Raw genomic sequence first — 24527 nt, forward strand, 5'->3', positions numbered from 1 at the left:
ACGTGGTCTGGCTGTTCAAGGGCACCCTGAGCCCCGACCGAATGTGACAGGAGACATGCCACACAGTGCCCATTGCCGGACCTCATCAGGGTTGGGAGGAGAGGTCTGGGCTGGGAAGAGCTGAGCTCAGCAGCGCATCCCTAGTGCCGAGCCATGGGCATCCTCCATCTGGCTCGTTCGGGGTGGGTGCTGGGGAGATGTTGGGAGAATGTTGGGGTGGTGCTGGGGGGATGCTGGAGGGCTGTTGGGGGATGCTGAGCTGCCTGACCAGGGAGCTGGAGCGTCTCCGCAGAGCTTGGCAGCCTCCCCGGGAGCGGGGGGGTGACCAGCAGAGGGCCCGGCTCTGCCGCTCCCCGTCGCAGCTTTTATTCTGCCCAGAGCTCTCGGTGAGCCCAGAGCAGCGGCTGCAGCCGGACAGACCAGCTGCTCCTCCGGACCGTCCCCTTGCTGCCTGCAGCCCCGGGGTCTCTGCGCTCGGGGCTGCTCTGTCTCCCACCACACACGTTCTCCAGAGGGTGCGGAGGGGACCATGCCTTCTCCGCTGTCACTTGTCCTCCTGCTGCTGATGCTGCTGGCACCGGGGACTGCGGAGATGCCGGGCAGAGCTCTGGAAAGCAGCACCCACCATGGCCAGGGTGCAGATGGAGGTAGGACTCTGCCGACGATTTCCCAGGACAGTCCAGAGGTCCAGGTGATGAAGGAGAGACTGCGTCGAGGGACAGAGGAGGACTCCAAGTCGGTGCAGCAGTACGTACCGGGGGTGCGGGTGGAGTTCCCGCGGCCCCTCAACTCTGCCAGCCTGCACCCAACCAAGGCCCTGCTGCCATCCAGCACGGACCCATCTGAGCAGCAACAAGGGGTCCCTACGGACGGGGAGGGGGCAGAGCCCCGAGCCAACCTCACCACCGTGTCTGACAAGCGGTTGCAAATCCAGAACCCCTTGTACCCAGTGACGGAGAACTCCTACAGCGCCTATGCCGTGATGTTCCTGTCCCTCATTGTCTTCGCAGTGGGCATCATTGGAAACCTCTCTGTGATGTGCATCGTGTGGCACAACTACTACATGAAGAGTGCCTGGAACTCCATCCTGGCCAGCCTGGCTTTCTGGGACTTCCTCATCCTCTTCTTCTGCCTGCCTGTGGTCATCTTCAATGAGATCACCAAGAAGAGGCTGCTGGGGGATGTGTCCTGTCGCATTGTGCCCTTCATGGAGGTAAGGGGCTGCACAGGGCACTGAAGGGCTCAAGGACTCAGGTCCTCTCTGCCCTCTTACTTTGGGGGCAGCATGGACTGCTGCCATGACCCAGAGACCCCCACTGCGGGGCACGGCAAGGAGCCAGGGGATGGTCCCAATATTGACCTTCCCTTTGCCTCTGGGAAGAGCCTGTGAAACCCTCCTTTGTCCAGCCAGCACAGGGACTTCCATCCACGGGGTCCCTCTGTCTGTCCCTGTCCCAGCCCAACACCTCCCAGCCTGTGGGCTCAGCCCCACAGTGTGCTGGCCCAGCGCTGGCCATGGTGGGCTGCTGAGGACAGTCCCAGGGCAGGGGGCTGCAGGTGGGGCAGCGCTGAGCAGCACTGGGGTGGGAGAACACTGGGATTATGTTTGGGAACCTGAGATCTTGGCTTGTCCTCAAGCCTCATGGGTTGGCCATGTTTGGGGTGAGCTGGGGACCCACTGAGAAGGCTACAGGGACTGTGCTGACACGTGAAGGCAGAAAGAGCAAGAACACCCCAGCCGGCATGGTTTTGCATGGTCCTGCTCTTGCATTGAAAATAAACCCACGCTGTGGGGCATCTCCCATCCCAGAGATGGCTGGGATCAGGTGTACAACAGACAGACCCAGCCTGCCCGTGCCTGTTTTCTGGGGCTCCAAAGCTCAGTTTATCACAGAAGGGTGCAAACACAAGGTTGGAAGGGATCAGAGCCACTGTTAGGTCCCTGAAGACACTTTCAAGCTTGGTCAGGCCAGACTGGGTTCAAAACCTGCCTGTCCCACTGAGAGCCTACTCTCATGGTCAGTTCCCCCAGCATTTGAACACCAGCCGCAAGCTTGGGGCATGGCTCGTGCCTGAGGGCCCAGGGGCTGCTGCCTTCAGTCTCCTCAAACCCGATGGGGTCGTGTGGGACCACTGACACCCCTTGCACCCATGCCCAGGCCAGCCCTGCCCTCCCAGGGCTGTCATCATACTGAGTTGGGACCTGGCCGTCTGTCATTGCCAGACCTCTCTGTGCCCATCACCAAGCCTGGTCAGTGAAGTAACAGCTGGAGGGGACAACTGGTGCCTTGGCGCTCAGATGGGGAAAACCTATGGCCATAGGGAGCTCAGTTGTTACAGGCAAAGAAATGGCCCCAAGACATTGACATGTCCCATCACAATCCCTTCTCCAACATTCCCCTCCTTGGTAAAGCTTCTGCAGGGACCTGTAGGGCTCTTGGGTGCAGGACCTGGCTGCATCCCCCTCCCTGGGTGGTGGGATTGTCCTCTTCTGCTTCACCTGGCAGCAGCTGCAGGTTGGGGTGACTCCGGCTCAGGTGGGGGGCCAGACATGGGCCTGCTGGGCTGGCACAGCATTGTGGGGGCTGTGAGGTGAGCAGGTCTGAGGCCACCGCTGTCACCAGTGGTCCCACTCTGTCATGCTGCTCAGTCCCCCACTACCACTGTGAGAGTCAGGTTCCCATGTGTCAGTGCCTTTGTGCAGGATCTGCAGAGACACGGGGGTCCCTGGACGTTGACAGATGGCTTGGCTGTGCACACTCGCAGCACGGGACCCCAGTGATGCCACTGGGTCCTTTGGGCACAGACCTGGGGTGACAGACCCTCACCCTGGGTATCCTGCCAGGCATAGCCCTAAGCCAGCACTTTACAGCCCATCACGACAAAGTGATGTTTGCCAGAGGAGATGGGCAGCCCCTGCCTCTCTGCATGGCCTCCCTGCTCAGCAGGCAGGAGTTGCTCATTTCTGGAGGTGTCCCACCCCAGCCTTTTACTAAATTAACTGTTTGCTCCATCCCTATGCTCCACCTCAGACCCCCAGCATCGCAGCCAGGTGGAAGGACCTAGAGAGGAGCAGGAATATGAACCCACATTTACCCAGGCAGGGAGGCTGGGTGTTCCAGCTGAGGATGAGAAGGAAAGGGTGATGTCCCCAAACCAGACCCTTTCCTGAGGAGGGTCTTCCATGGCCTGTTTCTGAGCTGCCCATGGGCTTCCTGGCCACATCCCTGTGGTGGATCCCTGCGGATGGCACCAGGGTGCCCCAGGACAGCTTGGTCCCTGAAGGAGGCAGGAAGGACAATGGGATGTTGGGGCTGCTGAAAGACATGCATAGTCCTGCGGTTGTCCACCCAGGAGGCTACTCCTGCTCTGCCACCCCAGCTGCCAATCCTGCCCTTCCCTCCTGCCTCTGGGCCCCAGAGAAAGGGCAGAAAGGGCTTTCGGGGCTTCTCTGTTCACCTGGGACCCTTCAGCTTGGGTGGGAAGGAACAGCCAGGCCAGAGCTAAATCCCCAGCAAAGAGAAAGCCATGAGAGGGGAATCAGTCTGCAGCCCAGCAGTTAATGTCCACCCTTTCTGTATGAGACCATGCAAGCATTCCAGGATGCTGCATGAACTCTGTAAGGAGCAAATCTTCTGTCCTCCTCGGCACAAAGCTGGGTTTTTGGAGCAGAGGGCTCCTAGTGTGCAGGGCTGTGCCTGGGGTGACCAGCTGCATCCCTGCCAGGGTGCTGGGGAAGGATGCTCTGCCCTGTCTGAATTGCACACCAGGACCAAGGGGACCAGGAGAGACAGAAGAGCCTGTGGGAGGGTGTAGGGCAGAGGAGAGGCAGCAGCACAGCCGTGCTGGGAGGGCTGCAGGTGCCAGCCACAGAGCTGGGCAAGTGCACTGGATGCTGGCAGTGGGGCAGAGCAACGGTGCTGGGTGCTTGGGGTGGCTCTGGGCACTGGGCAGAGGAGCTGGGACATGAGCAGCATTGTTGGGTGGTGGGACTGGGTGCAGGATGGTGATGCTGGGTTCGTGCCCTGGTGCTGTGTCTGGGAGGATGCTGCTGTGCATAATTGAGCTGTGATGCTGGGTGCTCCTGTGCCCTGCAGCACTGAAGGGGCCAAGTCAGGACCACTGGAAAGGGCAGGGGAGATGGCGGGGGGAGCCTGTTCCAGACCTGTTTAGAGCTGCTGCCCAGGCATCATGCAGAACCCTGGGAGGTTTCCTGAGTGCTGGGAAGTTCCTTCAATACAGGGTGACATTTGATGGCTTCGTGAGGCCAGGAACAGCCACAGGGCTAGGGGCACAAGCACATGACTCTGCCATTTTCCTGGCCGAGGGCTGTGGGACTTGGCTCCAAGTAAAGCTGCAGCTCTGGGGCTGGGACTGTGAATGCTGATTGAGACCCTCAGTGCCTTGCCAGCCCTCCCAAAGCCACCATGCTTCCTCTACCTCCTTTGGCCTCTTCCCTTTGGCAAACAGGATGTTTTTCCTGCTGTTCTCAATGCAGCGGAAATTGCCCCAAGCTGATTTTTGACAACGGCCCCTTCAACTCATTTGGTCTGTCCAGGAAGCCAGGGCAGCTCTGCAGAGCAGGGCAGGGACAAGTCAGCCAGGGGCAGCTGGGGGGACCTTGAGGACCCTGGGAAGGTGCTGGCAGGTGTGGTGGTCCCTGCTTTCCCTCTCCAAGAGCCATCCAGAATAGAGGAAGAGCCTGAGGGACAACGCTGCTGTTCCCACTCTGGCTGGACAGACAGACAGACATCCAGCAAAGCCTCTGCCTTCTGCAGAAAAGGGAACCGGGCAGGGACAAGTGGGTCAAGGGGCGGTTTAATCCACCGCCCTTTCAGGAGTCACAGAAAAGTGTCTCCAACCCTGGGAACGAAGCCACAGCTTGTGACCCCTCTAAAACCTTGGAGGAAGGGTCTTGAGCTGTGGTCTTGGGTAGCCAGGGGTTTTGCCACCGTGATGTACCTGCAGCAAGGCCCACTGGTTCTGCCTCCCCTCTTGCCAGGTGTCGTCGCTGGGAGTCACCACCTTCAGCCTCTGCGCTCTGGGCATCGACAGGTTCCACGCGGCCACCAGCCCCCAGGCCAGTGCCCGGCCCATTGAGCAGTGCCAGTCCATCATCGCCAAGCTGGCCGTCATCTGGGTGGGCTCCATGACGCTGTCGGTGCCAGAGATCCTGCTCTGGCAGCTGGCGCAGGACACGTCGCCCGTGTCCGGCGTGGTGACGGAGTATTGCACCATGAAGCCCTCATCCAACCTGCCTGAGTCTGTCTACTCGCTGGTGCTCACCTACCAAAATGCTCGGATGTGGTGGTACTTCGGTTGCTACTTCTGCTTGCCCATCCTCTTCACTGTGAGCTGCCAGCTGGTGACCCGGAGGATCAGTGGCACTGAGAAGAAGACGGAGTGCCGAGGGACCAAGCACAGCCAGTGCGAGAGTCACTTGAACTGCACCATCATTGGGCTGACCATCATCTACGGGCTCTGCACCATCCCCGAGAACGTCTGCAACATCGTGGTGGCCTACATGTCTCCTGAGATGTCCAAGCAGACCTTGGACCTGCTCAACCTCATCAACCAGTTCTTCCTATTCTTCAAGTGCTCAGTGACACCCGTACTGCTCCTGTGCCTCTGCAGACCCCTGGGCCAGGCCTTCATGGACTGCTGCTGCTGCTGCTGCGAGGGCTGCAGCCCCGACACAGCCTCCAGCGAGGGCAGCGCCAACAGCAAGCTCAAAACGGAGATGTCCTCCTCCATCTTCTTCGACAAGCCCCGGGAGTCTCCTCCACCCCTCCTGGCGCTCGGCACACCTTGCTAAGTGCCACCGGGGAGCTGTAGAGATTGATCCACCACCTCCTCCCAAGACCAAACGTTGTTTTGCCATTAGTGCCTGGATCTGGACGTGGAGCAAACAGAAGAGACAGCTCAGGAGGCTGCACCATAGGCTTCAAACCCCACGTAGGGCAAGTGGGGCTTGAAACCCCAGTCCCTGTGGCTACATTGGTGGCCTCTTGCCTCTGCCCAAAGGCCGGCAAGGACATCAGCAGGTTCAGAGGGGTTGCTGCTCTGCAGATGGAGTCGTGCCAGAAAGGTCCCATCAGAAACTACAGAGGGTTCCCGTGGTGGCTTGCAGAGGACATAGCAAACACAAACTGCCCTCGTCCTGTCCCTGTTCCCTCCTGCCAGTCCCCTCCACTATGGGAGAAGGTCCCAGTGACTCTATCCCATCGGATCCAAGCAGTGCCCTGTAAGAGCTCAATAAACCAGTAAACTAGAGCATGTCGCCATGCAGCTGTCCAGCACCGCCGACCAGCCCCAGGGAGCTGGTTCCTGGGGCTTGAGTAGCTTTTTCCTACAACCTGGGGGCTCTGGAGTGGGCTGGTGGGGGGAACATGAGGTCAGGAAAGCAGCCGTGCCAGGTCAGACAGCACCCCTGGGGTGACGCTGAGTGAGCCCGTGCCAAGCGAGCCCCCGGCAGAGTCACCTCCAAGGCACCGGGCTTGGGGTGGTTTGTGGGACTCAAACTGGTCCTAGCACTGGGCTGAGGTGCAGCTGGCTCCTTACCTGCACCGTGCAGGACCAACCTGCTGCTGCCGTGCAGTGCTGCGGGGGCAGGTGGGACCAGCACCCCTTGGGGAGCCAATGGGATGAGTGCATCTCATCCAAACAGCTCCGTGCAGGGTTCCCAGCCTTCATCCACCTGCTCATCGAGGGACAAAAATTGTCTCAGGATGATGGTTTCAGGGCATCGGGTTTTCCAAGCCTCATATCCACCCCCTGCCCAAGGCTCCTGCACCCACAGGGAGCTTCGGGGAGCAGCCCATGGGGCTGAGGGCATGCTGGCCACGCTGGCCCTGTCCACCAGAGCTGTTAAAGCTCCTTGTCCAGCCGCTGGCGCTTGCCCCAGCCCCGAAATGCCGGGGTGAGGGAGACGGTTGCTATGGCCGGGTGAATGCGAGGGGTTCACTGAAGGCTTTGTGCGGCATCGACACCCACCGGGCTTTGCTTTCGCAGCCCCGTTTCCAGGGAAACAAAAGCCCCAGTTTTCTTCCGAGAGCACAAAACTCATTTTTTCCTCTCCTCCCCGCCCCCCCGCCAGTGCTGGGCCCCACAGACTGGGAGCAGCTGGGGAGGAGGGGGGTCTCATCCTGGTGCAGGGATGGAAGGGGGATGCAGAGCCCGGGCTGCCCACTGTGCTGTCACCCCCTTGCATCCCCACAGGGTGAGCGGGGTCCCTGGGGGGGTCGGTCGCGGTGGGAGGAAGGGGGTGGGGGCAGCTCTCATGCGCTTGGTCTGTGCTGCTCCATCCTGAGCCCGGGCCAAGGACGAACAAAGCCGGGCTTGTTCCTGCAGCCCCGCGGGGCTGGATGCGTGGGGAGAAGAGCAGAGGGGGGGCAGGGAGGGCACAGGCAACACCATCAGCCTGCAGCACGACACGGGCCCCATGGCGGGCAGAGCACCCCGGGCTGGGTTGGGGTCGGGCACCGTACGGCACAAAGCACAACCCCGGGTAGGGGTGAAGGGGACCAGCCCCCAGAGGACACGGGTTGGGTGCCCCCACCAGCAACGGCCACAGCCCCTAGAAGGGGCTGGTGCAGCCAAGTGGGGAGGGAGAGAGTGCAGGAGCCCTGCAGCAACCCTGCTCCAAACCCAGGTCCTGCGGCGGCACTAGGACACGATGTGGGTGCAGAGGATGGTCCAGTAGCAGCGATGGCCGCAGCCAGAGGTCTCCGAGCACACCTTCGCTAAGAAAAGTTGGTATTCAGAACTATCAGTTGGTTCCTGCACCTCTCGGGTGAGCACGATCACGCGGGTGCTGCCTGGGGGGCAGGGACCCCCACCCTGTGCTCCAAGGGGTGGGCACAGCCCCCAGGAGGGACGGGTGGCAGCGACAGCGAGGAAGCAACGTGACTAGAACCAAACCCGCAACGCAAAATTGTTAATTTATTATTATTAGGAGGCAAAAAAATTGTACAGTTACAAGAGTCATTTCCCAACAGAGGTCAAATCTGAGCCAAAATATCTCTTAAAAAAAAAAAAAAAAAAAAAGTGGGGGTGGGGGTGACAACACTTTACAATTCATTAAATTAAAAAAAAAAAAAAGAAAGAAAAAGGAAATCTCTCTTTGTGCAATTCTGCAAAAACGGGAACAGAAGAGAAACTCGCCGCCTCACCGCCCCGGAGCTGAGCAGGGGAAGGGGCAGCGACACGGGTCTCGCAGCCCCCGCCCCACTGTGCCACCAACCTGACCCCAGCGCATCCCCCCCAGCCCCACTAAGTCCCCCCCAAAACCGGCCCCAAACAACCTGGTCAGGCCCCCAGGCTGTGCCCGCAGAGACCAAGCAACTCATCATACGGCACAGACAGGCAAAGCCTTCCTGATCTCCCCTAAAACTTCCTCTTGCCCTCTCCCCGCTGATGACGAGGACCCAATCGTGCCACCCCGAGCCCCACTGCCCCCATGTCCCCCCCAGCCAGGGCAGCAGAGCTGGGTGCTGGCGTGGGGAGCAGGACACGGGGAGCAGGACAGAATTTGGAGCTCCCCCCAGCTCTGTGGGGCAGCTCTGCAGCTGCACAGGGGCTCTCATGGCCCCACACGTGTCTCCAGGTGTCCCCCCCTCCCCGGCGTCCCTGCACGACGTCCTTAGCCCGGGCAGAGCGCGCAGCCCCTGCCGGGTGCAGTGAAGCCTTTCAGCACCCAGGAGCCTGCACGGCCGCTCCGAGGGGCTACATGGGGCCCAGGCACCCCCAGGGGCAGCGGGGGCAGAAGCTGACCCCCCACTCCCCACGGGAGCTGCTGGCCCCCCTGCGCTGGCACCAGCCCCTTAGGTCGCTGCCCCAGCACAGCAGAGCAGGACAGGGCAGTGGGGCAGGATTAGGCCCACACGCAGGGGCACGGGGGGATGTGGGGTGGGGGGACGTGCAGCCCAGGGCAGCGAGGAGGGGCTGGGGCAGCAGGAACGGAGCGGGGAGGCTGATTGCAGCGGGTCACGAGTAACCCGTCCCCATGGAGGGGTGAGGATCCTGGCGGGGTGGCATCGCCTCCCCCACACACCCTGCCCATGGAGCTGAAGCCTGGGGAAGGGCAAGGGAGGGGGATGAGCGGTGCTCCCGACACCCCTGGGATGCTCCCTGCCCAGGGGTACAGGCAGGACACCCAGGGGAGGGATGAGGGAGCCTCAGGGGACCAGCCCGCAGCCTGGCATGGCCCCATCCCCAAGGGGCTGCCTTCTGCCCTCATCTTCCTCCCAGCGCTGACCCTCAGCCAGCCTCAGGGAGCCCACGGCCTTCCTACCCGCTCACAGGGCCCAGTTTAGTAACAGCGCTATCGCTTAAATTAAAAAATTAAAATATATATACATATATATATACTGTATACACAGACAACAACAGAACAGTGCCAAAATGGGAGGAAGAGACAGAGAGAGGACAGGAGAGAGAGGCAAGAGTCGGACATTTTCTTTACAATAAAAACAAGGGCTCCACCTCAATGCGAGTGGAGTCTGGGGTCCCCTAAAAATACCCATCTAGAGAGAGAGCTGGAGGGACAGAGCAGGAGAGAGAAGGGGCATGGGCTTGTACAATGGCATCTTCCCCATCCGAGCCGCTGTCCGCGGGATCTCAGCTTCTCCTGGACTTCGAGTGCTGGATAAGCCACTGTAGGGTGATGTCTGTGAAGACAAGGGGATACTCACAGCCTCTCCCTCCGGCTGTTACCCCCTCCTGTACTTGGGGAGCAGCCTGGGCACTCTGAGCCCCACGCCGGAGCCACCCATACTCACCAATGTTGTCCTTTTCTTTGCAGGAGATTGAGTAGCAACAGATCTCTCGGTCCTGGATGGCAGAGAGGTTCCTGCAGGAGAGGAGTGAGCTTTGGCTGCAGAAGCCAGGGGCTGCAAATCGGCAGCAACGGGAGACGCCCCCCGGCAGCCTTCTGAAGGGTCCCTTTGGGCTCCGGCTCCATGACAGGGGACACTTTGTAGGGGCAACGTCTCCCCAGGCTCCCGGGGACCTGCACGGGGGCTGGGTGAGGACAGCAGCGCACCGTGCCCAGGGCTGATGGCCAGGCCGGTCTGTAGGGGCTACGAGGAGGGGCAGGAGGGACCCGAGCTCAAGGAGAGCCTGGCCACCAAACCACATAGCTCCCATCCCAAACCTTGGCTGCACAGCTCTGTGGCGAGACAGGGCAGGGGAGGTTTGGGGGCAGCGCGGGAGCTGCGTAAGTGCCTGTGGGACAGGGGAGGTCTCCAGGGGTGGCCGGGGGGAGTAGAGATGCTGCGAGTCAGCACAGTGTCCCCATCCCCTGGCTGCAGCGGGGGGACCAGGAGGCAGCAATGGCTGTGAGGAGGCCCAAGATGGCTGGACAACGGAGAGGGACATGGACGGTGTCACACACCAGAGCATAGAATCATAGAATCATAGAATGTCATGGATTGGAAGGGACCTTGAGAGCTCATCCAGTGCAATCCCCCCGCCGGAGCAGGAGCACCCAGATGAGGTTACACAGGAAGGTGTCCAGGCGGGTTGGAATGTCTGCAGAGAAGGAGACTCCACAACCTCCCTGGGCAGCCTGGGCCAGGCTCTGGCACCCTCACCAGGAAGAAGTTCCTTCTCATATTTAAGTGGAACCTCCTGTGTTCCAGTTTGTACCCACTGCCCCTTGTCTTATCACTGGTTGTCACCGAGAAGAGCCTGGCTCCATCCTCCTGACACTCACCCTTCATATATTTATAACTATGAATGAGGTCACCCCTCAGTCTCCTCTTCTCCAGCTCCAGAGCCCCAGCTTCCTCAGCCTTTCCTCACACGGGAGATGCTCCACTCCCTGCAGCATCTTCGTGGCTGCGCTGGACTTTCTCCAGCAGTTCCCTGTCCTCTGGAACTGAGGGGCCCAGCAGATCCAAGCTCCACACACCCAGGGCTGCCACGGGCACAGTGCCCAGCTCCAGGGCCGAGTGCCGTGCCGGGCCCCGACGCCACCGTGTGGCACGTGGGACCAGGCCTGGCACTGGTGGCCACAGCTCCCAGCCCTCCCCATCCCCACGTGTGCAGAGATGTCACCTCCGCCGGCCGCTGCCTCGGGATGTCCCCAGCCCCCTGTCTCTGCCAGCCCACCCCAGGCACTGCAATGTCACCCCGGCTCGGGGAGGAGTAACTGCCAGAGCACAGCGCAGTGACTGTGCCGGTGGGGACACAGCAGGAACAGGGGGTCACACTGTGCCACAGCCCCACCACGGCCACCAGCACACTTACATCTTCTCAATGAGCTCTTTCTCATCCAAGGCACCGGTCAGGTCCCGTTTGTTCCCCAGCACTAGGACCTGCAGGGCAGAGAGGGGACACCTGAAGCTCCTGGCCACCAGAGCAGGCAGGAACCTGCTTCTGCCACCCAGAAGGGGACCCTGCTTGAGATGCAGAACAGCCCTGGCCACTCCACCAGGTTGTGCCCAAAGGGAGAAAACCCCTTCAGCAGGCATTTAGAAGGCAGAGCACATCAACTAACAGCCTTAATTAGCCCGTACACAGCATCTCCTGGGTACGCTCTAGTCCCACTGAGAAGCTGGTCCCACAGCACGTCTTCCCTGAGGGGCACCAGCATCTCCCATGCAATCTAGGACATTCTTCCAGGAGCCTCTTGCTGTCTTTGAGCAAAAAAATCTAGCAAAATGGCTAAACCTGATGTTATCAGGAAGGAACAAGGTGTAGATGCCCTGCAGAACCTGTTCTCTGCAGGCAGCCAGCCTGAAAAAGCAACAGCTGTTTGCACCATCCACCGGTCCCTCCTTACTTCAAAGCTTTTCACATCCACAAAGGCATCCTCAGACTACACAGGGAAAATAACCCGGCAGGACTCGTTCATCGCTCTGGAGCGGAAAACACAACTGTCACCTGACAAGGACAGCGCTGAGGCTGCAGCCGCCTTCCCGGGGTGAGCCGGGGCCTCTGAAGCAGCGCAGAAATGCAGCATCCCCTCATTTACATTTGGAGACTTGCTCTCAAAAAAGAGCACTCGGGCTGCGAATGCAGCATGTTATGTCAGGAGCTTAATTTAGTTGGCAGCAAACGTTTGAGATCCGTAGCGAGATCCTCGATTAGCTCCTTTCAAAGGAGGCTGATTTGGGATGCTCTGCAAGCATCCCACCCCGGCACGCGCAGTGTGCCCCGCTGCTCCCAGCCCACCCTGCAAATGTCACAGCCCAGCAGCCACGCTCCTAGGAGACGAGACCTTAATGTCCCACCATAAATCAGGTGCAAATTCATGCAAGAGGACAGATCTTGCATATCGAGGGTTTTTTTTCTGGTCTCTTCTAAAGCTCCCTTACTTGCTGGCTGGCCTAGCCCTGGGCTGGAAAGCATCGCTCCTCCAGCTCCCACAGGAGTGCAGCGGGGAAGGACACCCCCCCTCCAAGGAAGGGGGTCCACCCCCTAAATCTGCTCTGCAAGACACAAGCCCCTCGCTGCAAACTCGGGCAGCCACCGGCTTGGGGAGCACAAGTGTCTGGGGGGAACCCATCCAGGATGGATCCCCGGCTCACCGGGATGCCCTGGAGCTGCGGCTTGTCGAGCAGGTTGTGCAGTTCATTCTTGGAGGCCTCTATCTTCTCCTGGTCAGCAGCGTCCACCATGTACCTGCAAGGGAAGGGACACCCCTGAGCACAGTCGCTGAGGTCCCTGCACCCTGGTGCTGTGCTGAGGTTTGCTCCACCACCAAACCTTGCTCGCATGGCAGCCACATCACCCCAACCAGCTCCTGGGCCAGTATGTGAAGGTGATGGGTAATGGGATCCTTCCCATAGGACTCCTGTTCCCAAGGTGGGCTGTGTGGCTGAGAGCCTCTCATGTCCCCCAGGGCATAGGGGACCTTCCTGTCCCCATCCCTGCATGGGTTCACTCTGTTGACAGCAGGGACATGGCAGGCGAGGGGGCCCAGGAACTGCCTGGGCAGAAGAAGCTGCAAAACACATGTTGTCCCCAAGTGAATCTTGTCTGCATGTGGTGGCTCCTTATGGAGACACTCAGAATAAGAGGACAAGTGGAGGAGACAAGAGGAGCTGATGACGGAGAAGAAGAGAAGACGTTGACTCAAGATCCTGGCAGGGGAAAGGACTTGCTCGTCTTCTCTACGGGAGCAATCTTGGGCATGGGGCACAGAGCAAAGGGTACATGAAGCCAGCAGTCAGCAGTGTTTGCTCTGAGCAGATGGGGGAGATTTAGGGAAGAATTTAGCTCTTATGGGCAGACACCCATCCTGCAAAGGACACAAGTGATGCCAAAACTGGGGAGAGGAACTGATGAAAGCAGCCTTTATTTTAAAGATGGAGAAGCTGGGAGAGAAGAAGTGAAAACACACCATCAAGCTTCATCAGGCCTTGTGGGGTTTATTAAAAATAGGAAAAGAGCCTTTAGCTACGGAAGCGCTGAGCACAGGGAAATGTGTATGGCTGTACCAAGGGACAAACAGCGCCAGGCGCTGTCACGAGCCTTCGGCACACCCGACGGGGCAGGAGGGCTGAGGGCGAGAGAAAAGGGACATGACGCAGCTCAAAGTGAGGAAGGCAGACTGGAGCACAACCTGGGTGGCCACAGGTCCTTTCACTTCTTCTCAACCAGATGGATCACTTTGGAAAATTCTGAAGTTATGGAAGGAGGCAGTAAAAGGAGTGAAAAAAACTGGATTTTGTCATTTCCAGCAAAGCTCACTGTGATGTGTCCTGACATGGTGACAAATAGCAAGGGCAGGACCAGACACTGCTATACCAAGGAGTAGGACAAGTGGTCCCTCACTCCTCACCTGCCAGACCTGCAGTTGGGAAGGGCAGTACAGAAACCCAGCCCTCCAAAACCTCAGGGCACTGTCAACTGGTGAACACCACATAAATCTCATTTTCTAATTGAGTTTAAGCAACACTGATGTGGTCTTCTAGGGTGGATTCTTGTCCTTAGGAGCAGGCAGCCTGCTTCCCAGCAGCATCTTGCCAGGGTCATCCCCAGCCTGGACTCCCTGGAACTGCACTTACTGCAACGTTTGCAAGAGGGGACATGTCATGACACTCAGAGACCTACTGACACTCAGCAGCGGGCATTGCAGCGAGACTCCTTTGCTCCGCACAAGATTCATCCAGCAGCACATAAACACCAGGACCTGGGAAGACACTGCTGGCGGCTGCCCATAAAACCAGCCTCTTGGAAAGGGCTGAGCCGCATCAATGGCCTTTGCTCAGCCCCTGCGATGAACAGGCAGCGCAGGGGAAGCACAGGGGCCAGGAAGGGCAAGATCGGAGGAACAGACCCAGGCTGAGCGATGTTGGAAGGGAAGGGTCTGCCACGGCTGTGGGGACCTGGCTGCCCTGTGCCAAAGCCCGTGGGGACACCAGTCCCAGGGGAAAACGTCTCAACTCCCAACACAGGCGTCCGGCTCCGGCAGCAGAGGCACCGCAGCTCCCCGGGCTCAGCCCTGCCCAGCACCCGTGCTGGGGTGATGGGACTGTGCCCCCACCCGCTGGCGGCGCTCAGCATCGGCACGTGGGTGACAGGGCTCTGGGGGATACTCACACTATGGCACTGACTCCGCGGCAGTACCGCTCCCACATGCTGCGAAACCGTGGCTGGCCACCGATGTCCCAGAGCTGTGACAGGGACAAGGCAGCGTTACCCCCCCGTACTGACCGTGACCCACCCTGTCCTGACCATTACCCTTCCCCCCTCAGCTACCTGGCCAGAGCACCCAGCATGCATCAAACCCCCATCCCCTCCTCTTCACTTCAAACCTAACGAGGAGGCTCCCACTCGATAAAGGAAGGCGACATGTCAGGAAGGGCAGCTGGAGGGTGCTGAATCTCTGCTGGCACGGAGAGACACCCTGGCCCAAGCTGGAGGGCTCCTCCCCAAGCCCACCACCCCTCCTGGACTTTCACTGGTATGTTTGCCATTTCAAAACACTCAGCACACTATCTGCAGCAGGCAAAAAACCCCAATTAGCTTCTCAAGCCTGTTCCACCATTATTTCCCAGCCCAAGCCCGGGCCTTTGAAAGATCCAGGAGGAACAGAAACCTCCTCTCCCTTTGCTCTCAAGGCAGAGGCCACCACTGCAAGCCATGACCTGTTTTTCATGGCGCTCCCACCCTCGGCAAGGTGACCACATCCATGAGTCCCTGCCAGCAAGCCAGAGGTATTAGAAAACCCCCAGCTTTGCAGCCTGGACTAGTTGTTACCGCAGAGGTCTGGATCTCCTACATCCCTTCCCACCATCTCCTCTGGTGGGTACCTGCAGAAACCTCACAGGGTGGATCTTCCCAACTGCAGCTGGGGCTGCCAGCATCCTTCAGCCTCCAGTGGAAGGCCCATCAGTCTCCCTTCACCCCACCTTCCATCTCAAGAGCCCACGCCACCCTAACATCTGCACCTTACCTTTATGGTAACATTCCCCTTGGTGATCTTCCTCATGTTAAAGCCCACTGTCGGGATCATGTCTTCATTGAACTGCCCTGACTGCAAGGAACAAAGTGAAACAGCATTAGGAGGCATAGAAACGCCACCAGCCAGCCCCAAGCAGGGCAGCGAGGCTGACACCCGCCTAGAAATAACCCTGAACGCTCTGCCAGCCCTGCGGTCGGTGCAGCACGACCCTCCTCCTGGTCCACACCAGGAGCAAAATTAGAGCCGAGGTCATAAAATGCCTGCATGAGGGAAATGCTGCTGCTGCTGCATGGGGTGCTGGGCGCCCTGGGTGCTCCAGTGCAGCCCCAGCCCCGGGCAGCCACCTCCTGCATCGGCTCCTGCTCCAGCTGCAAGTCCTGGGGGCTCCAGCACGTTTCCTGCTTCGGATCATTTTCAGCTCGACCCAAACCAGACTGACTTCTGTTTTCCTGCAGGTCTGCAGCCTGCCTGCATGGGCCCTCCAGCCCCTACACCCTGCCTGTGCATGAGAGCTGGGTGCTTGTGTTGGGTGACGCAGGGGGGTGCAAAGGGTCCCCTCTCCCCTCCCCAGGAGCTGCCACCACGTGCCCTCCCGCAGCGCAGCTCTGAGCCATGCCAGGCAGGAGAAGCGTGAAATCACCAGAGATTTGCAGCATCCCAGGGCTGCTGTGAAACTAGGTTAGTCTTGTCGGAGCGGTGAGCAGGAACAGCCCCTCTGACGCCGCGGGGAGATGCCGGATCACCAGCTCACGTGCCCAGCACGGCATTGGAGGGACAGGACGGCACTGGTCTGTTAAATCCCACCCCACCTTCCACTTGCTGCTCAAATCCCAACATTGCAAAATCGTCCTGGGCTGAGCAGCACAGGGGGATGCTCCCTGGAGCCGAGGGCAGGAGCTGCCACAGCCCTTCACCCTCTGCTCTTGCAGCGTCCCACCCAGCAGGCATCCTCACTGGGATTCAAGACAGGTTGATCTTCTTTGCTTTTTAAATGCATCCTTGTGGGAGGCTCTGCTGCGGGATATCGAGGAACCCGATGGGGAAGAGGGTTTGATAACCAGGGTAACACGGTGCTGGGGCTTTCAGACAACAGTGCCAGAAACCTGCAGGAACCACCAAGCATGACCAAACTCATCCCAGCAACTCTTTACTGGCTTAAAATCTTGGTTTCTCTAGGACTTTTCTGGTTTTTCTTTTAGTCAACGAAAACCTCAAAAAGCAAAGGCAATTTATGCCATGTTCTGATAAGCAGAATTTTGTGCCTTGTTGAGCCCACGGCTCATCCAGACCCACCACATCAGCGAGTCCCCAGGGTTTTCCTGACCTCTTCCAACAGTTCTGCAATACCTGCTGCTTCCCCTTTTCATTTCCCCTTTGCATTCATCAGCAAAGCCCAATAGCCAAAGGGTCTCCGAGTCATTGTGCACCCAGAAACCACACTGGAGACTGGCAGGGAAGGACAGGGGGGAGTCGGAGACACAGGCAGGAATCCCTTTACCACCAGCCGACACGGGGGATGTCTCCTGCGGACTGAGGTTCAACACGCAATTTCGCTTTCTGGACCAAGTTTTAAGGAATTCGATCGGAAGAAGTGGAGAGCAATTGCTGAAGAGCTCTCCGAAGCTGCAGGTACCTCCATGGGGGATCCTGGACCACACGGGAACTGTTGGCTGTGCCAATGCCACCTGAGACATGATGGGTGATGGTCGCTCTTCTTCCAGGAAGGGCTGGGCTGCAGGAGCCAGGAGTCACCTCTGCTGTCCCCCAGGAGAAACGGGACTGAGCACGTCTCCATGAGCAAAGCACAGCCTCGCTCCCTGCCCCAAATCCTTCCCCCAGCACGGCGCCTGCCTCCAGGCTGCCCACGGCCAAGGGGCCACCACAAAACCACTAGTGCTCCCTAGAAAAGGTTGGGCTGAGAATGTGACACATGATGTTCCAGGGTGACTTGCACGTGCTCCCTGCTGTCTTGGCACCCACACTGCAACACGCTGAGCTCCTTCTGCATCGGCTTCTCACCAAAAGCCTTACCAGATTTGAATGGTGACAACGTGATGTCCCTTCTGATCTCCCCAATCATCCTGGACACCGACACCTCTGGCACATCCTTAACTACCTCCAGGGACCAGCTCTGCTGCCAGGGAGAGAGGAGCCCCCCAGCCCAGCTGCAGGCACACAAAACCTTCACTGGACATATCTTTCCCAAAACTTTCCTTACACGAGGGATGCAGCATCCATGCTGACCCCAGATTCCATGCCCAGCTGCACCGATCACATGGGAATAGGGTGGGAAGCGACGTCTGGAGAGATTCCTCCAGGAGGCACAAAAATCCCAGCAAGATTTTGTGGCTATGGCAGGTGGACCAGGTTTTTGCATCATCACTGGTTTTGCCGGGGTCCCCTCAGGACCCTGGCCAAACCGCCCTGCCCCAGTGCAGAGCAGAGCCGAGCCAGCCCCACAGATGGACGTTTGACTCCAGTACCCCATTCAGATGGGAAAAAGCCAAACTCTGGCCAAGCCTTTGCAAGGCTTCCCTTCAACAGGTTGTCAAACACACACACGGGAGACCCCGACCCAGGGAAACGGTCAGAAATGCAGTTTCGTAAGACAGGACAGACTGTGCTGGTTTTGCACAGGGCACAGCCAGACAAACGTACTGACCAGCAACCTGTTGACCCTTTTTATTCCCTTATCCCTCTATTTTCCCATGTTTGTTCCTGTACACATCCCAAAAGAAGTCTTGTGCAAAGCCAAGGTGTTTCTCCCCTGCAATACTTTGGGTTCCCCACCATGCCTCTGAGCAGTGTCCGTACTGGGACCAGTACTGTTTAATGTCCTCATCGGTGACATAGACAGTGGGATCAAATGCACCCCAGCAAGTTTGCGATGACATCAAGCTGAATGGTACGGTTGACATGCCTGAGGGACAGGAGCCATCCAGAAGGACCAGGACAAGAAGTGGGTCCATAGGAACCTCATGAGGTTCAACAAGGCCAAGTGCAAGGTCCCGTACCCAGGTCAGGGCAACCCCCGGTATCCGTCCAGGCTGGGGATGGAGGGATGAAGAGCAGTCCTATGGAGAAGGACTTGGAGGATGAAAGATCGGACATCAACCAGCAATGTGTGCTTGCAGCCCAGAAGGCAAATAGTATCTTGGGCTGCATGAAAAGAAGAAATTCATTAAATTTTTTACAGTGAGGGTGGTGAGAGCCTGGCCCAGCTTGGCCAGAGAGGTGGTGGATGAACCATCCCTGGAGACATCCCAGGCCAGGCTGGACGGGGCTCTGAGCAGCCTGAGCTGGTGCAGATGTCCCTGCTCATGGCAGGGGGGGCACTGAGGGAGCTGGGAAGGTCCCTCCCCACCCAAACCATTCTGTGATTCTATGATCCTGGAAAAAACCCACTGTCCTTTTTTTTTTGGCTCATGCTGACAAGAGCTTGCAGCAGCAAGGCGAGACCATGCCCCAGCCAGCTCCTTTTCCTCTCCCTGAAACATGGAGAAAGCCCCCCAAAACCCCTACTGCCTTCTGCATTATAAAGCTCAGGTGCAATGGAATCAGCTGTTGAGGGCCCAGACTCTGCATCTGGAGGCAGAACGACCACGCAGCGCAAGGACCCAAGTCCTCCTCCCACCCCATCCTGGCCCTGCCAGACCCCACACAAGGCAGGCCCAGCGGTACTGGGAGAAGCAGGTGCCACATAGACCAGCCAAAATGCATCAGAACAAGATCTCCTTGCCTCCCCCTCAGCATCTCCAGCAGCATCTCTCTTCTCTACCTCTCCAGCAATCTCTGGAGACCTTGTAGGACCTGGAGATGCCGACTTCCCTCCCAGGCTCAGGCACCCAAGCGCATAGAATCATAGAAACACTTTGGTTGGAAGAGATGCTCAAGATCATTGAGTCCAACCATAACCCAACTCTGGCACTAACCCATGTCCCTGAGAACCTCATCTAAATGCCTTTTAAATCCCTCTGGGGATGGTGACTCTACCACTGCCCTGGGCAGCCTGTTCCAATGCCCCACAGCCCTTTGGGGAAGAAATTGTTCCCCAGATCCAACCTCAACCTCCCCTGGCGCAACTTGAGGCCGTTTCCTCTGGTCCTGGCGCTTGTTCCTGGGGAGCAGAGCCCGACCCCCCCTGGCTCCAAGCTCCTTTCAGGCAGGTCAGAGATCAGAAGGTCTCCCCTCAGCTCCTGTTCTCCAGCTGAACCCCCAGCTCCCTCAGCCGCTCCATCACACTTGTGCTCCAGCCCCTTCCCCAGCTCTGTTCCCTTCTCTCAACTCGCTCCAGCACCTCAAGGCCTTTCTTGGCATGAGGGGCCCAAAACTGCCCCCAGGATTCGCGGTTTGACCTCCCCAGTGCCCAGCACAGGACGGCCACTGCCCTGGGCCTGCTGGCCACACCAGTGCTGGTACCAGCCAGGATGCTGGTGGCCTCTTGGCCACCTGGGCACACGCTGGCTCATGTTCAGCCGCCGTCACCAACACCCCAGCTCCTTTTCCAGCCGCTCTTCCGCAAGCCTGCAGCGTTCATGGGGTTGTTGTGACCCAAGTGCAGGACCCGGCACTTGGCCTTGTTGAACCCCAGACAATTGGCCTCAGCCCATCGATCCAGCTGGTCCAGATCCCTCTGTATGGCCTTCCCACCCTCCAGCAGATCAACATTCCCACCCAACTTGGCGTCATCTCCAAACTTACTCAGGGTGCACTCGATCCCCTTGCAGGCAGGGTCTTGCACACAGCAAAACTGCCAGGTATGAAGCATTTACTTGCAGAAGCGGGAACCCCACTGAAGTCCATGCTGAGCCCCGTGTGCTGCAGACATTGCTGGGAGAGGAGGAGACAGGCTGGGAAAGGGGAGCTGGGCTGGCAAAAGAGCAGTTGTAAGAGGATGAGGACATCCCCAGCGATTTCCAGCCCCGTGAAGGCAAAACAGCCCAACAGGTTTGTGATAAACCTCCATTATGCTTTAACGCTTATCCAGTTATTTCAAAAGGCTCCAAATCACTTTTCCATTTTTAATGCAGCCTGTGTTGCTATTAACAGGATACAGCGTACGGCAGGTCCAGAGCAGGACTATTCCACACGTGGCACCACTGTGTCCCACATCAACATGGGACTGAAATAAAAGAACCACTGAACATGGAAACAGCAGGGACAAAGTCACCCCAAAAAAGGATTGGTGCTCATGGTCACTCTCCCCAACTCACAAAACTTCCTGTCCCCCTGTGCTGGCATAAGTCTGCTGAGGCAACCAGCACAAGACCTGAACGTCAAGTGGTGACCGCCAGCAAAACAGCTCGAGAGCGGGAGCGCTGTCATCTCTGGGGTGAAAATGATTTTGGGGTGTCCTCCTTCTGTCCCCAGGCACTTCAGAAAGGACATTTTCATATCTGCAGCACCCAGCACCAAGTGAAACTCTCCCAGGGAGCACAAGTGCAGCACAACGAAGACTCCAAATTAGCTGCAAAATCACCTTTGACAGCTCGGCATCTTCCAGTGCTGTGAGTGGGCATAAATAACTTGCTTTGCTTTGGAGCTAAAGCACTGAGTGAAGCAACGTGCACGGACAAGGCGGGACACAGGGGAACCGGGACAGCTGGAGGATCTGCACCCACCTCCCTCCATGAAATCCCAGGGAGCAACAGCCCAAACCTGCCCTTTTCGCCTCACAGCATCACATCTGGACGGGGCAAGAATAACTCAAAAAGCAAGAATGGAGATGCTGCTGTGCATTCTCATCAGTGAAACCACACCCTGGGCTTCAGGATCCAGGGCCCCCAGCTCCTGGTCCCCCGCTGGATCCAGGGACCCCGTGGACAAGGAAGCGCAGCCGGGGAGAGGTCAGGGTTGAAGGGTCCCCAAGGAGGCTGTCACTGCCCTGTTGGGGTGCAAAGCTCGTGCCACTGCAGCAGCACCCCGGCAGCCCCCAAACACCGCAGCTGGTGGGTGCTGGCTGGGGAAGGGACCGAGGTCACAAGGCAAATAACCTCCTACATCGGCCACTGAGCAAAACCCCTGATGACACCGAGCCCAGCAGGGTCATCCCGAGGCCCCACCTGCTCGTCCCCGGGGCGGCGGGGCCCAGCAATGACAAAGCGCCTGCTGCGACAGGGACACAGGGCCGAGGGCAGGAGCTTCCCCGGCTCCCAGGGCCGAGGCACCGGCAATCCTGAGGGGACCGGCAGCTCCCCAGCCGGCCAGGAAGGGCGGGGGGCTGGATCCTGCCCGGGGCCTGCTCCAGCTGCGGCCCCCGAGCCACCGCGCTCGGCACCAGGGATGCAGGAGGAAACGCAGAGGTTGGACCAGGCCCTCCCGGTGCTGCGGGTCCTGCAGCCTGCACCGCACCTCGAACCTGCACCGCACCCCGAGCCTGCACCGCACCCCGAGCCTGCACCGCACCCCGAGCCTGCACCCCCCATCCTGCCCCGCACCCCGAACCTGCACCGCACCCCCAGCTGCACCGCACCACGAACCTGCACCCCCCAGCCTGAACTGCACCCCCAGCCTATATCCCCCAACCTGCACCGCACCCCCAGCCTGCACTGCACCCCGAACCTGCACCCCCAACCTGCACCGCACCCCAAACCTGGACCCCCCAGCTGCACCACACCCCGAACCTGCACCCTCCAGCTGCACCCCGCCCCCAATCTGCATCCCTCAACTTGCACCCTCCAGCTGCACTGCACCCCCCACCCTGCACCGCACCTCCCACTCCCCAAATGCATTTCCGGGCTGGGTGCAATAGGGCGGAACAGCTCTGGGGAGCAGCCTGGGGGGTGCGAGACTGTGGTGCAACGAGGGGACAACGCAAGAGGGGTGCAGAGGGGGCTGCACGACTCGGGGCAGCTCGGCTGGGGGGGGGTGCACAGCCCAGCCCCCGCAGCGGCACCGGGGGGGCGGGGAGGGGCAGCCGCGCTCACCGCGATCACGTTGACGAAGGTGGTCTTGCCCGAGTACTGCAGCCCCACCAGGGTCAGCTCCATCTCCTCCTTCCAGAACAGCGCCCGGAACCAGTCCAGCAGCTTGTTGAAGAGCGCCAGCATGGTGCCGGGCCGGGCCGCGCCGAGCCGAGCCGAGCGGGGTCAGCCGGGGCGGGGCCGGGCCGAGCCGAGCGGGGCCGAGCGGGGCCGGGCCGAAACGAGCGGGGCCGAGCGGGGCCGGGCCGGGCGGAGCCGATCGAGGCCGAGTCGGGCCGAGCAGCCGCCGCCGCCCCGGTATTGTCCGCGCGCCGCGCGCCCCCCCTTGCCGCACCGCCCCGCGCGCGCCGGGTGGGGCACGCGCGCCGACCGCCGCCACTGCCGCCCCCTATCGGATGGGAGGACCCGCCGAGGCAGGCACGCTACCTCCGGCCCGGCCCGGGCTCGCACCGCGGACACCCCGCACTCTGCACCCCCTGCACCCCCGACACCCTGCACACCCCGTACTCTGCACCCCCTGCACCCCGGACACCCTGCACACCGCGCACTCTGCACCCCCTGCACCCCCGACACCCTGCACACCCCACACTCTGCACCCCCTGCACACCCCGCACCCTGCACCCCCTGCACCCCCGACACCCTGCACAGCCCGCACCCCGGACACCCTGCACACCCCACACTCTGCACCCCCTGCACCCCCGACACCCTGCACACCCCACACTCTGCACCCCCTGCACACCCCGCACCCTGCACCCCCTGCACCCCGGACACCCTGCACACCCCGCACCCTGCACCCCCTGCACCCCGGACACCCTGCACACCCCGCACTCTGCACCCCCTGCACCCCAGACACCCTGCACACCCCGCACCCTGCACCCGGACACCCTGCAAACCCCGCACCCTGCACCACGGACACCTCGGACACCGCGCATCCTGCACACCCCACACACCCTGCACCCCCTGCACCCTGGACCCCTTGCACACCCCACAGCCTGCACCACGGACACCTCAGACACCCTGCACACCCTGCACACCCTGCGGTCCCCCACCCCACAACCTGAACACCCCGCACCCAGGCACCCAGAACACCCTGCACCAGCTTCACCCTCACTGGTCACTCTCTACACCCTGCACCCCTTCACTGATCACTCTCTACACCCTGCACCCTTGGGACTCCTTGCCACCAGCAATGCCTGTTCACCCCCTGGCCACCGTGGTTTTTAATTCCATCCTAGGCAATCTCCACCCTGGCGAGTTGGCGCAAGGGTAGGAAATGGATTGCCAGCCTGGGAAACCCCAGGCCAAAATTGCAGTTAAGTGGGGAAAGGACCTTTCCTGAATGCTGGAGACATGGTTTGCAGGAGGCTGCAGCCCAGGGCCTCAGCATCAGCTCCCTGCCCCGTTGTCCGTTCTGCAGCTCCAGCAAAACATAGAAACACCATGGGAAGGAAAAAGGCTGCTGGGTCCATGCTGGGGTTTTCAGGGAGGGGAATGAGGAACAGGAGCAATTTCAGCCCTGCTGAAACCCTGGCCAAGCTCAGAGACTTAATCTCAACCCCGGGGCATGGGGAGGCATCTTGGAGTGATTCCTTTCCTTTGCCTGCTGGGCACCCTGTGGTCTGTATGGACAGGGTGAAGTGATTTCCCAGGACACAGGTATAAGACTGACACAACCAGACCAGAACAAACACCCCACTTCACCCCCAGCACTGGGTGAGCCCTGGGATGGTGTTTTGCAACAACGCAGGCAATATCCCGGCATGACTGGAGTGCTTGGGAAATAAACACAGGAAGGATGGAGAGATAGAGAGTGCAGTGGTAATGGCCTGATAAGTGTCTTGAACAGATAGAGCTGGTAGAAATCAAGATTGAAAGGCAGGAAAACTGATTAACTGATCATAATCTTCATCAGACAGCTGAACTGCAAAACCCCCGGCATTCAATGGGGAATTTGAGAGGGGGCGACAACACTCCCTGCCTGGCCGCTGCTCCCAGCACTGCTCCTGCGTGCCTTGGAGACCATCAGCGCAGCTCTCAATGCAAGCCTGCCTTAACTGTCCTGATAATAAACCGAAAGCATGAGAAAAATGGTGGGTGTCCTGCTGTTCAGGGAGCGCAGGGAAAGACCATGCCTTGGTGCAGTTTGCAGGACCTTCAAGTTCCCCTGCCTGATGGTGATGCGGGGAGGG

General features: G+C 59.5%; 2 protein-coding genes across 2 annotated transcripts; one reads left to right on the forward strand and one right to left on the reverse strand.

Annotated features, from left to right (window-relative positions):
- The first annotated feature begins 423 nt into the window (after positions 1 to 423).
- Positions 424 to 6233, forward strand: GPR37L1 (G protein-coupled receptor 37 like 1). Its single transcript, XM_065649594.1, has 2 exons — positions 424 to 1213; positions 5003 to 6233. The coding sequence occupies exons 1-2, from the start codon at positions 530 to 532 to the stop codon at positions 5813 to 5815; spliced, it is 1497 nt and encodes a 498-aa protein (XP_065505666.1). The 5' UTR covers positions 424 to 529; the 3' UTR covers positions 5816 to 6233.
- Positions 6234 to 8296: 2063 nt separating this feature from the next.
- ARL8A (ADP ribosylation factor like GTPase 8A) lies at positions 8297 to 22539 on the reverse strand. The gene is made up of 7 exons (XM_065649734.1): positions 22342 to 22539; positions 15407 to 15487; positions 14551 to 14624; positions 12534 to 12627; positions 11251 to 11318; positions 9780 to 9850; positions 8297 to 9668 (listed from the first exon to the last, which is right to left on the reverse strand). Exons 1-7 carry the CDS (start codon positions 22462 to 22464, stop codon positions 9619 to 9621), a joined length of 561 nt encoding a protein of 186 aa, XP_065505806.1. The 5' UTR covers positions 22465 to 22539; the 3' UTR covers positions 8297 to 9618.
- Between the last annotated feature and the right edge of the window lie 1988 nt (positions 22540 to 24527).

This window comes from Caloenas nicobarica, chromosome 21 (genome assembly GCF_036013445.1).
Source record: "Caloenas nicobarica isolate bCalNic1 chromosome 21, bCalNic1.hap1, whole genome shotgun sequence".
NCBI classification, from domain to species: Eukaryota; Metazoa; Chordata; class Aves; order Columbiformes; family Columbidae; genus Caloenas; species Caloenas nicobarica.

What these genes read in the sequence shown, in the direction of transcription:
- ARL8A (XM_065649734.1), bottom strand. Translation starts at nt 22,464, where the DNA reads ATGCTGGCGCTCTTCAACAAGCTGCTGGACTGGTTCCGGGCGCTGTTC. An exon ending in CCTTCGTCAACGTGATCGCG is followed by an intron (nt 15,488 to 22,341) that starts GTGAGCGCGGCT and finishes TGTTCCTTGCAG; the next exon opens with TCAGGGCAGTTCAATGAAGA. An exon ending in AAAGAGCTCATTGAGAAGAT is followed by an intron (nt 9,851 to 11,250) that starts GTAAGTGTGCTG and finishes CCTCTCCTGCAG; the next exon opens with GAACCTCTCTGCCATCCAGG.
- GPR37L1 (XM_065649594.1), top strand. Translation starts at nt 530, where the DNA reads ATGCCTTCTCCGCTGTCACTTGTCCTCCTGCTGCTGATGCTGCTGGCA. An exon ending in GCATTGTGCCCTTCATGGAG is followed by an intron (nt 1,214 to 5,002) that starts GTAAGGGGCTGC and finishes CCCTCTTGCCAG; the next exon opens with GTGTCGTCGCTGGGAGTCAC.